This window comes from Pteronotus mesoamericanus, unplaced genomic scaffold, assembly GCF_021234165.1.
Source record: "Pteronotus mesoamericanus isolate MK-2021 breed Mesoamerican mustached bat unplaced genomic scaffold, CSHL_Meso_final contig_101, whole genome shotgun sequence".
Lineage (NCBI taxonomy): Eukaryota > Metazoa > Chordata > Mammalia > Chiroptera > Mormoopidae > Pteronotus > Pteronotus mesoamericanus.
In genome coordinates this window covers 29,341,710-29,353,962 of record NW_026555001.1, presented here as the reverse complement: position 1 = coordinate 29,353,962, position 12,253 = coordinate 29,341,710, and the positions used below count along the sequence as shown (strand labels likewise).

General features: G+C 68.1%; 1 protein-coding gene across 2 annotated transcripts in view; it reads right to left on the bottom strand.

Moving 5' to 3' along the window:
* Window positions 1–3,211: 3,211 nt before the first annotated feature.
* EIPR1 (EARP complex and GARP complex interacting protein 1) overlaps window positions 3,212–12,253 on the bottom strand; it is a 65,127-nt gene continuing 56,085 nt past the window's right edge. For both annotated transcript variants that reach the window (XM_054566701.1, XM_054566707.1), the window contains 4 exons: window positions 8,811–8,947; window positions 6,611–6,778; window positions 5,330–5,497; window positions 3,212–3,669 (listed from right to left, as the gene is read on the bottom strand). In XM_054566701.1, the coding sequence (XP_054422676.1) occupies window positions 3,495–3,669; window positions 5,330–5,497; window positions 6,611–6,778; window positions 8,811–8,947 (648 nt within the window). In that variant the 3' untranslated portion in view covers window positions 3,212–3,494. The remainder of the gene's footprint in view (window positions 3,670–5,329; window positions 5,498–6,610; window positions 6,779–8,810; window positions 8,948–12,253) is intronic.

Here is a 12,253-nt window from a genome sequence, read left to right as displayed (position 1 = left end):
CAGCAGGGCTCCTGGCCGCTGTGCTGCGGGGGTCGGGCCCAGCCCTGTGTCCGCTCTGGCACACGGACACACATGGGGCACCGCCCCGCCCCCTAGAGGCAGTCAGCGACAGAGGGGTGGCGGCGGCGTCCTCACGGGGCTCCCACGACCCCCCCAAGAGGCTTAGCAGGCAGTGCTGGCTCCTGCAGTCCCCAGGGCCCGGCCCCGCAAAGCTAACGATGGCCCCAGGCCGGCCGGAGGCCGCGCTGCTACGTTGGCCGGATGAGGCGGCCCCGCCGGGGACTCGCCTGTGGGCGCAGGACAAACAGGTTCAGAGCCAGACTGCCTCACAGAGAAGCCCCTCCCCACGGGGCCCCCCAGGCCCCTTCAAGGCAGCGTGAGGACCCCGAGGGGCAGGCACAGCCTCCTGCACCCCCCCACCCCCGGCCATCCTCTGCTGTCGGTGTCGCGGACGCCCGGCTCCCGCCCCAGATCGGGGGATGGTGACCGGCACAGGGCCGGGCGTCTCGAGGCCAGTGTTGTGCTTTGGAAGGCGGCTCCGAGCGGGCGCACAGACAGGGAGGGGGCGCCGAGCAGCGGGATGGGGGGGCAGGGAGGGGCCGGCTCCCTGGGCGTGGGGGGGTGACAACGACCCCGGCTCTCCGTGAGGCGCACTGGGGTTGGGGACCGAGGGGGCTCCACTCGGGGGCAGAGGCCCTGTCCCTCACAGGCCCACAGGACGCGCCCGAGGGCCTGGGACGAGCAGCGCCCAGCAGCGACTGGACGCGGGGCCCGGGCTCGGCCGTGGCGGGCCGGGCGCCCTCCCTCCACCGCAGTCCCGCCTGCACGGTGCGAACGCGCGCCCTTGCCCAGGGGCCGCCGGTGCAGCGGGCGCCGGGCAGCGGGGTCTGGAGATGCCGGGCGTCCCCTCCATGGATGGGGGTCTCACGGCTGCTCGGACGCCTGAGCGCGGGCGGTCCCGGCTGCTTCGTCCCGCACCGTCAGGGCTCGGGGCGGCCGGGACCCCCTTCGGCAGGTGGGGCATGAGCTGTGGCCCAGCAGGCGCGGGGCACCACTCAGCACCGAGGGGCCGTGGGCCGTCCAGCCGGGACTGGCCGCGGAGGAAGCGCGGGGGCGCGCGCCTGGGCGACAGAAGCCAGCCTGCCAAGGTTGCATCTGGCGCGATGCCATCGGACTGGAGCCCTGAACACGGCAAAACCACGGTGACGGCGATGCCAGCGGCTGCGGGGCCGGGGGGTGGGGGGCAGGGGAACAAGCAGAGCCCAGAGCAGGTCCTGCGCAGCAACGCCACGTGGGTGAGGCGGGGAGGGCGAGTCTGTGCGCCCAAACCAGGGACTGCAAGGCTGAGAGTGGGCCCTGGCCTTGGCTATAGACTTAACAACAATGTATCAACACTGGCTCATCAAGTGTAACGAAACGTGACCACACTAACAAGCGATGTTAACAATGGGAAAGAAACTGTCTTACTTTCTGCTCAATTTTTATGTAAATCCAAAACTCCTTTAAGTTTTTAAAATTTAATTAATAGACTTTAAAAAGCCCATTAAAATTTTTTTTAGGAAAGCCATACACACTAAAACTTGAAGGAAGAGAAAAAGGAGAGGAAGGGAAGGAGGGAGGAAAGGGTCCCACGTCTGCCCCCATGCAGCCTGCGCACAGCCCGGCCGGGCTCACCCCCAGCCCCGAGGAGGGCTGCCCAGGCGGGTGCGGACAGCTGTCCCAAACGCCTGCAGGGGTCTCCTCACCTGAGCGCCCCCGCCATAGAAATGGTGTGGCCTGTGGGCGTCAGACGGGGCCGAACGCCACAGATTCCTCCTGTGGAAAGAACATCTCAGTTCCCCAATGAGCTCTATTGCTATAAAAAGGGCTGGTGCCACCAGACAGCTAGTGGCCGACACCGTCACCGACCACTCGGTCAGTCTGCAAGTGGACGTGAGGCCCCCGGCACGACTTGGCCAGAGGCCTCGGTCGCAGACACACTGGAGCCTGTGGACGGCTGTGCCGGCCGGCTGCAGGCCTTCAGAGCACACGGCTCGCTCCACCGGGTGGGCTTGCACCAGCTGCTGCCGATGGACAATGCAAGCGACGCTGCGGCTCCCCGGGCTGGGACTGCCCTGGACCCCCAAGTGACCAGGAGGAAAGCCTGCTGCCCCGAGGAAGGCCTGGCCACACGAGGGGCTGTGTGTGGGGCACGGCAGCTGAGCCAGCCCCGCCGTCCCAGCCCCTCCCGGTGCCCCAGGAGGCTCGCGCTGGGGACAGAGCTCAGGGACCTGCCAAAGCTCTGGCCCCAGAGGATCCACCCACGGCGCCCTGGCCGCCGCGGACCGTGGGCAGGGGCTGAGGTCCCCCAAGCGCTGGGTGGCCGGCACAGCCACCGTGCCACGAGCACTGGCGGGGCGACACGCTCAGAGACTCAAGGCTCGTCCACGGCGCCGCAGCTCCCGAACTGGTGTCCTCAATTCGAACCTGGTTTGAAATCAGTGCTGGGCACGCTCACGGGCAAGAGGCCGTGCCCAGCGGGCAGATGGTGAGGCTCCCCCCGTGGCTCCTCCGGGTGCCGACTGCCCAGAGCAGCTGTGACTCAGCTCCCAGCCTCCGCTCGGGCAGGAGGCTCCTCGGCCCAGCTTCTGCTCTCCTCGCAAATGGCCGTGAAAGCTTTTAAAAGCAGCTGGCGACTGCAGGCCGTGAACGTGCCCTGGTTCCTTTCAGGACCAAGCATCGCAGCAACCCCAAACTGGGCCCTGCACACCGCGGGCACTGCGCAGACTCTTACACAGTAACGGGCACCGCGTCAGGAGCGACAGTACAGGCTGCCCCCACAGCCGCGGAAGCAGGCGCCTGCCCCGGGGGAGAGGGAGGGCCACAGAGCGAAAGGTCCACCCCCACCCCTCACCCCCTCACCAGGTCGTGCGGCTCCTCACGGAGCAGGTGCCCGGCTGTGGGCGGAAGGGCCGGAGCGATGGGCCTGCCCCATCGGCCGTCACTGCAGGGAGCTCGGGGGCGCCGTGAGCCCCGCGTGAGCCGGGACCTGCCCTCCCGCCTCGGTCTGCCCCTCCCCCCTGGCCACAGGCAGGGCAGCAGGACAGCGCTTCCTAACCACCAGCCCACACCGCGCCCACAGGCCCCCCCCTTACCCTCGCCCCACCCCAGGCAAGAGGACAGAGCCAGGCGAGGACGGGCGGGGCTGGAGCTCTGGAAAGCATGAGCCCGGAGCTGTGCGGCCCGAGGGCCTCACTCATTTATTTCATCGCTGGTCTAAGAGAAAGAGGAGTTACTGTTACAGAAACAGGTTTCTTTTCAGTGAAACAGACCCCGGCGTCCTTAACAGAGAAGACGGACAGTGAGCAGAGCCCGGGCACTCAGGTTCACGGGCAGCGTCCGGAGGCCCCGGGGCCCCTGCTCAGCGGGGCGTGCGGGTCCTTGGCCACGGCCCACGCCCGCGCCCTCGGTGCAGAGAGCACACCCGTGTGGCACGCGACGCGGCCCCGGGCGGGTCAGAGCAGGATGTGGTACTTCAGAGCCCGGGGCACCCGGTTGATCACCAGTCGCCCGTCGTAGCTCAGGGAAGCGAAGAGCCAGGGGTCGGCGGCGGACCAGTCCACGGCGTACACGCTGTCCTCGTGCTCCTCGTACGTGGCGATGACGCCATCCTGCGGGGGCTCCTGGCTCCTGCAGGGGCCGGAGACGGGCCTGAGCGTGGGGGGCCTCGGGCTTCTCGTCTGCACCACGGGGCACCCCGGGGCCTCGGCCGGGCGCCGGGCGGCCCCTGTGGCCGGGCACCCGCGCGGCGGCGCGGGACCGTCGGGAACCCACCCTCGCACCCCGCGCAGCTTCGTCTCCTCTGGGCCCGGGTGGCGGGCGCTAGTCGTGACCTACAAGGGGCCCCCTGGATTCCGGGGGGTGACAGGAAAGGTCCACGAGGAACCGAAAGGGGGATGTGACGATGACGAGAAGATCCTGCCTGTGATGCCCGAGCAGAAGCGGCCCCGGGGCCCGGCCAGCGCAGCCCCTCGCTGAACGGAGGAGCCCGCTGGCCCCGGTCCTGGCCCTGGGCTGGGCCGCCCCGCGCCACGGCCCTTCGAGGCTGGCCTCCTCCGACACAGCCGCGGCCACGCGTCCCCGTGGCCCCCCCACACCGCCTGTGAGCGGGAGGAGCGCAGGCCTCGCCTGCCCGCCTGCCACCCTCTGGGCGGCCCCCAGCCCAGGCCCCGTGCAGGGCCGCCTGTCCCCCCACCGGGGAACTCTTCGGCACCCCCTTCCCTTTTCACAAAAAACCTGCGCCGAGTGTCCTGGGGTCCCTGCGCGGAGACACCCCCTCCCTGTGTCCTGCCCGGAGCTCAGCGCAGCTGGGCCTGGCCTCCCGGGCGGCAGGCCTGCCAGCGGTCACGTCTGCAATGGTTTCCTTACAGGCACCAGGGCGAGTCCTCGTGGGGAGTGTCCTGTGTGTGGATTTCATGAGACGTGGCCAGACCACGGAAGCAGGCCTGCAGGTATCGTGGGGACACCGGGCGCTGCACCATCGCTCCCCTTCCTTCCTACCACGCTCCTCCTCAGCCCCCGTGTTTCCAAGGGAAGAGCCAGCCAGCGGGTGGAGACAGGCCGGGCGCAGGCCGGGGGAGGAGCTCGCACAACAGACAGCGCGGAGGCTTTCACACAGAGTGACAGGCCCCGCCGGCCCGGGCTCGGGAGGCACTGGTCCCAGAGCCGTCCTCCCCCGGGCCTGGGGGATGTGACCCTCTGCGTTCGCGCCTGAATGCTGCTCACTCACGGCCGGCCCGGCTGCCACCGGGAAGGAGCCGATCCAGGGGCGGGAGGGTCCCCTTTCACCCGCACGTGGCTGACGGGGGCACAGCCCCACTCCTCTCTCCCGCACAGAGGCCGCAGCCCCAACCAGAGCTGGCCCGCTCCGCCCAGGGCCGCACTTGGCACGGTGTCCCCGGTGAAGGACACGGGCACCAGCCCGGGCGGGGGCCGGAGGGCCGGCTGGCAGCCCCCGCCGCCCTGCGCGGCCCCCAGCCCACTCCCTGGACGGCAGGCCGCGGCGAGGAGGGGCCCGGACGAGGAGCCCTCGCAGAGACCGTCAGGACGAGCAACACTCACCCGGGCCCATCACCACCGAAGCCGACGGGTCTAAAGACCAGCAACGGCTTTAGGACCTTACGGAGGGAAATCGGAAGACGTGGACGTGGGCACCTGCTGGCGTCCATGCTGGAACACACCGACCAGCCGGCGCCGGCCCTGCGCCCTGTGCTGGGCGCCAACGGCCTCCAGAGCCGCGGCCCGGAGATGCCGGGGAAGAGGATGTCCCTGCCCCGCCCAGAGCACCTACCTGTCCTCCGGACGGCGCTCCTCCTGGTCACTCAGGTCGTCGTCGTCCACCAGGTGGCCAAAGGGCTCGGACGAGATGGACGCCATGTTGGAGAGGATGACCCGGCTGTCACTGCTGCCCGTGAGGACGAGCTGGTCATGTGAGTGGTTGTAGCGCACGCTCCACACCCTGGGGCAGGGGGACGGCGGTCACAGGGCGGGGCCTCCCCGCCGGGAGCAGGGCGGCCACGCAGCCGCCCACGTCGCCCAGCTGGACGCGCGGCAAGGTCCAGCCAAGGGGCAGGCTTGTTGCGTGTTCCTCCAAAACCGTCTCTTAAACCCCAACAACCAAGGCGAGGCCCCGTGGCGGCAGGGGCTCAGGGGCAGAGCAGGGCCCGGGGCCGCAGACGAGCCCTCAAATCCCGAAGCCAAACCCCGGGGCACAGGCCACGAGCCGTGGCCTCGGGAGGGGAGCGCCCTGGGTCTGGGCCCGGGTGCCTCCGACCCCGCCCAGGGCGCTCGGAGGGCTGAGTGCCCGTCACGCAGGGCGGCTGCCGGCCCAGCCAGGCAGCGGGGCGCCCACAGCCCGCACACGGGGCCCAGGCGTTCCTGCCCCGCGGCGGCCGCCACGGCCACTGCCTGAATCTGTTCAGACTGCACGCGTCCCAGGCTGTGTGCTCTCCTGGCCGCGGACACAACACAGCTTCCGGTCAGTTGCGGCGAGCGTCCGGAGTCGGAGGCCACAGAGTCGGCTCTCGTGGGACGTGCCCTGGCCTGGGCGAGGGCTCCTCACAGCTGCTGGGCCCTCGCTCTGGCAGGCGCTTCCTCCGCACGCGCGCGCGCCTTGTCTGAGTGAGGAAGGCTGCTGCTGCGCACGCACCCCGCGCTCCACGCGCCTGAGCGCGCCGGAGGGAGGACGGTCCTGGGCGCGGTCCGTGCCGCGCACACTGCCACCGTCCCTGTCCCGGGGCCTCCGCACCCCGCACGGACTCCCTCCAGGGGGGCACGTGGGGGTTCCCAGCGCCCCCACGTCGCAAACAATGAGCATGAACACCTGTGCACACCGTTTCTGCGCACGGGAACTGCAGCGTTTCCAGGGAATTCAGGACCCAGTGTTTCTCTTCCTTCCCTACGTGTATAAATCACCAAAATTCAGATTCAAAACTGTTTCTTTAGGGAAAAACTAGAACTGGGTTGGCTGGATGATTCACAGCAGCAAAGTAAGCTGGCCTGCGCCTTTCTGAACGGTACTTAGCAAAATAGCCCTCCCCGCCCCCACCCTGCAGCCGCGCCAGAGGCCTACCAGTGGGAGTGCTCCTCCAGGGCCCGCACGGGCTCGGCGACGTTGCGGGTGTCCCAGAACTTCACCTTGCAGTCGTCCCCGCAGCTCGCGAGGCAGTACTGCTTGTTGGGGTTGAAGTCCAGGTCCCGCACCAGCTGCCCGTGGGCGTTCTCGATGCAGTAGGCCGGGCTGCGGGGAGGCGCGGGCGTGAGTCGGGCCGGGGCTGCCCCGCCCGGGGGCGAACCGGAAGCGCCGGGGCCGCCGGGGAGGGCGCCCCCGCAGAGCCCCCGTAGCCGCACGCGCGCAAGTGCCGTGGCCTGCGGCGGTCACACCGTGACGCAGTGCCCTGGGACGGAGGGGCCTCCCCAAGGAGCAGGGACAGGCCCAGGCAGGACACTGGACGTGCACGGGGAAGGACGACCCGAGGAAAGGAGTCGAAGAGGACGGGGTGGGGGCGGGGCAGAACGCCCTACTGCTGGCGTCGGGGGCGCCAGAGGACCAGGGAGACGGAAGAGCCGCGCAGACCCGGGCGGCGCCGCCACGCCGGGCGTGGCCACCTCCACGCACACTGCTCACTGCCCACGCGGCCGGCGCCTCCGCCAGGACCCCGTGCAGCCAGCCCGCCCCGCGCCCCGACCTGCAGGTGGGGAGGGGCGCCTGGGCACACCACGGGCGCATGGGCACACACGGGCCTGGCGCCCCGACTCCATGGCTCCAGGCTGTGCCTCTCAAGGCCTGTGCCTCCGATGCCACAGCTGCAAACGGCGGGCAGGGGACCGAGCACAGTGAGACAGTGGCCGGGAACGAGGGCTGGCGCCCCTGCCGCTCGGGCGAGGCCCCCTGCCGGGCCCTCAGGCGGCCTGTCCCGCACGTCGCTGCTGCTCGCGCTGCAGCGGCGCACCTCCCGCGCCTCCGCAGCGGCCGGGGCGGACCCCAGACCGCTCCCTGCCGGGCGCTGCCCCCCATGCCGCAGGCCATCGCCAGGCTGCCCGCTCCTGCTCTCCGAGGCGACAAGCGCCGTCCCTTCCACCTCATCCTCCAGGCTGGATTCTCCAGCCCTGGGCCGTTTTCAGAGCCTGGGGCCGTTTCTATACCCTCACCACTCCGATATGCTAGCATTTTTTCCTAAAATAAGATACTACAAGCCTGGAGATTTCCAAGAGAAACAGGCAATGTATACAACTAGAGACCTCAAGCCTGAGTGGACGCTGTGTGTGCACAGGGCACTTCCTGGGGCTCCCCACACATGGTGGTGATGTGAACTTCAGCACAGAGCACAACACGCTGTACAACAAGCACTGAAACTGCCAGCTTGACATAAACAAAGCAGTTTGCAGGGGAAGCACCGCTCAGCGAGAGGGGCCACATGTCCCCTTAGCTGCTCATCGCCCCAAAGAGCCAACATGGCAGAGGCGGGGACTGCAGCACGTCACCCCAAAACCACGCCTGCCAGCTCTGTCTGGGGTGTGCCCCTCACTCTCCGAGCGCCGTGCCCTCAGACGTGGGGAGTTGGCCCCTCCGCTGGCGAGCGGCAGCGATGGCAGCAGAGACGCCGCGGCCGGGCAGCGGGGGTGGGGGCTCCCACCGCCGGGTCTGGCAGAGAAGACACTGTGCGTGGACTTGCGCTGGCGGCCGACCCTGTGCCGGCCGAGTGTGTGGAGGGGCTGCAGGGCTCAACCTGACGCGGTGCCCCCGCCCTGGAAGGCACGCCTGCGAGTCGGTGGCCCCTTCTCCGGCTCAGTGACAACCGGAGGTGCGCGGCGGGACGAGCTGTGCCTCCCAGAGGCTGGCAGGGCTCTGTCACCATGGCAACAGCCACACATCTGCCTATCAAACGACAACTGGAACAGGAAACCGCTCCTGCCTGACCCATAAGAAAGGCCAGCGGCTGCGCATCCTGGTGGAGACACCCCCTCTGATGCCCCGACAGGCACAGAAACAGCTGCAGACGGCGCCACACGCGTGACCAGGGGCTGGGACGCCACCCGTGGTCTCTGCTCACGGAGACCCGGGTGGGCGGTGACACTGCAGCCCGACCACGGACTCCTTGTGAACTGCCAGTGCCCGCGGGCCCACGTGGAGCACTGAGGCGCTGACCCAGCGCCGCGGCCGCGACCGCGCCAGCCCCCGTGGGGAGGAGCAGCACGCGAGACGCAGACAGGGAAGCCACGGGCCCCACACCACCTCGCGGGGGGGCGGGGGGGGCGGGGGCGCCACTGACCTCATGCTCCGCATGTCCCAGCCTCGGACAGCCGTGCCGCTCGCGGTGGCCACCTGCGTGCCGCCGTGGTGCGGGCTCCAGCGCCCCGAGGTGAACTTCAGCTGCGCCTTCCCCTCCAGGGCGGCCGAGCTGGCCAGCTGCCAAAGGAAGGAGAAAGGGAGGAAGCTTGACCTCTGCCCGGAGACTGGGAGGGTGTCCCAGCTCCCAGGACAGCAGGGAAAATCAGTACCGAGAACAATCGGGGGCTCAGTGTTTGTCTCCTTCCCTTATGAGGCGAGTGTCTGAACCTTGCGTGGGAAAAACTGAAACTCGGCACAGCAAAAAAGAGACAACATGTTCCTAGGCCCACTAATACACAAGGCTTTCCGGGGAGCGATTGCAGAGAACCTGCTCACACTTGGAGAAACAGTACGGAGCGACAAACCCCTGGCCGCCCCGAGACAGGGCCCAGCACGCGCCCCCTCGGCCTCGGGGTCCCTCAACCTGTCACGCAGATGTGAACTGAACCTCGGCACGGGGTGGCAGCGGCCTCCCAGGGCGCCCGCTGGGGCGGCCTGGGGGCTGACACCCCCTCCCGGGCAGGGCTCCCCCCACCGCCTTCCCTGCCCCCGCCCACCCAGGGCGCGGTGCCAGCGCGTCACACTGACGACGTCCCACCTGGGTTTGGGGGGAAAGCCTGCCCCAGGGACTTCTGGAGACGGGGGGGGGGGATATGGGGGCTGGCGTCCCGGGCGCTCTCTGCCACTTGCCCCCCAGGGCGCACGGCCCAGTGTCGCGGCCTCGCCCTCACTTTCAGGAGCTCAGGAGCGTCTGGTCTGAGCGGGAACTGGGGACAGGCCCCCAGAGGCCTGCACGGAGGCCCAGGGCGGCGGGACGCTGGGGCGGGGGCGGCGTGCGTCCCTCTGTGACTCCCGGGCGCCGCGGCCGGGCCCCTCAGCTCGGCGCCCCTCAGACGCCGCCCTGTCCCCAGGGAGCCCCGCGGCCCCGTCCCTGGTATTCCGTGCGCCTCGGTCCCAGGCCCACGCCCGCCCCGGCCGATCCCAGCAAAACCTGAGACCTGGACTTAAAGGTGTCCTCTGTGCGCTACGGACGCACAGCGGTGACCGGTCGCGGGGGCGGGGGGAGTGGCGGGGGGACGGGGGGGCGGGGGGCGGGCAGCCGCTGTCCCTCCGCGCTCACGCTCAGCCGCGGGCCCTGCAGCCCTGCCCCCGGCGGAGCGGCTGCTCTTACCATGTGCACTTAGTTTTTAAGTGTATTCTTTGCTTTTTGTTGCCAAAGAGAAATCTTTTGGGAGCCTGGCCAACAACACTCACTCACTTGCTACACAGCAACCTCCAGCCCAGTTTGTGTTTAATGATTTACTTTCAAGATCTAACTGGACGGTTAAAAAAACTAGTCGTCTTCAACATTCACGAAATGATAAGATATATGTAGCTATTACGCTATCAGTTATTAACTCCATGTTTTCTTTAAAATCGTGGCTTTCTTTAACAAACCCCCGAAGCGTACACTGAGGTGGCGTCTCTCTGGAAGCTGTGGCTCTGAAGGGCCTACTGACCTGAAGGACACAGAGGCTACACGAGACGTTCCAGAACCTCGACTCCCTTTTACCGTGGTCCCACGAGAAAGCCCGTCCTCGTGGGGGTGTGACAGGTTTCCTGTGAACCGGCCTCACCGGCCTTAGTGAACTGCCCAACTTACTGTATTTTGCTCCAAATCACTCTTGGCTGCATCCAAAAATCAAACCTCCCTCCCAGGACGAATGTTACTGACCATTCGAGACACTGAAATGCTACCGGACAGGCTCAGGAACCCGTGGGGGGCTGGGTGAGGCTGGGGCCAAGCCGGATCTGTCCCTCACACGGGGTCCCCTTCAGAAAGGCCCTGGTGTCCTCGAGCCTCCCCTCCTCCTCTGCTGAGCGCGGGCGCCCGGGCGCACGGCCCCAAGGCCGGGGCCTGTCTTTGAAGGGCCAGCCCAGGGGACCCGCCACTGTCCTCGTCGGCACTGGCCGGCTGCGCCGACCCGGGACGCGGGGTGTTGGGGCTCCCCGCGCGCCGAGCAGCGCGGAGGGGGGACTGGAGCCACGTGAGTCTATGACAAGCCCCGCTCCGGGGGCGGGGGAGGCTGGCAGTGCGGCCGCTGTGCACGCGGGGCTGGAGGGACAAGGGAAATCTCAGCACCTGCCCCTCAGTTCCGCTGTTACCCTAAAACTGCTCTGAAAACTGAAGCCTATTTAAAGAATTCTTAAATTTTGCTCTGCAAAAGACCCTGCTGAGAGGATGAAAAGACAAGGGGCGAGAGACGCGCGCTGTTTCTGCACCGGAAACCGAGACACGGGCGACGGGACGTGCCCTCAGCGAGGGACACTGCCCGGAGGCCGGAGAGGCCGCTTCCACCACGTCTGCGCGTCTAGCTCCACTGTGCTGCGAGGGAGGCGGGCGGCGGGGTCTGCGTCCTGGGTCATGCCCCCGCATGGAGGGACCAGGCACGTCGCTGAGACGATGAGGACGGCACCCCGAGGGGGCCCCCGCCCGCACCCGCGGACGGTGAGCAGCGGGCCGACGCCGGAGCCCGGCCCGCCAGGCTCTGGACCTGAGGTTCTGGGCGTGAAGCCCAGAGAGCGGACGAGACGGGCCTCCGACTTTACTCCCCTTCCCCTGTCTCCTCCTTCCCCTTCCCCTTCCTTTGCCCTTTCCTTCCCCTTCTTTCCCTGAGCCCCGTCTCAGGAGCGGGGAGCCGGGAGGCAGGCGGCAGTGACCAGGATGTCTAGGAGCGCACGGTGCCCCCAAGGCGCGCTGTCCTCCTTCAGGGAGGCGCCGCTGCATGCGAGTGCCCAGGCCTGCGACGCGGGGCGGGGCCGTGCGCTTCGTCTGCGGAGGCTTCCGCGCTGACGTGTGGACCGGGGAAGGGGCGGCGGACCGTCACGGTCACCGCTTCCTCTGGCTCTGCCGCTTGCTGCGCCTCAGAAGTGGCTATTTATCTCCACAGCCAGCGAAGGCTGCTGAAGCCCAGAGATGAATGAGCACAGATCGAAATGGGGGGGGCAATGCCTCTGCCATCACCGGGGTCTGGGACCCCGCGGGCCAGCCTCAGGCCTCCCCTGGGCCCTCGCTAATGATTATAAATGGCAAAGAGCCTCTGGTTTAATTGCAAAGGGTAATGATGCAGTGAGCCTGAGATTAGATCCCCACACAAGGCAATATCCTCCAACCATAAAAAAACTGAGGAGCTGGGTGTGAAGACGGCCAGATCGATCAGAGGGTCTCGGCATTAAACGCTGCGGCCGAGGGTCACGAAGCACTGCTGACGGCGTGCGGGCGGCGGGCGGAGGAGGGGCCCAGGGAACCGGATGGGTCTGCAGAAGCTTGTTCCCGAGGGGTCGCCCCCGCCATGGGGTCTGCAAGCACGGAGGGCCTGGGGAGCAGGAGTCGGGGACGGCGCG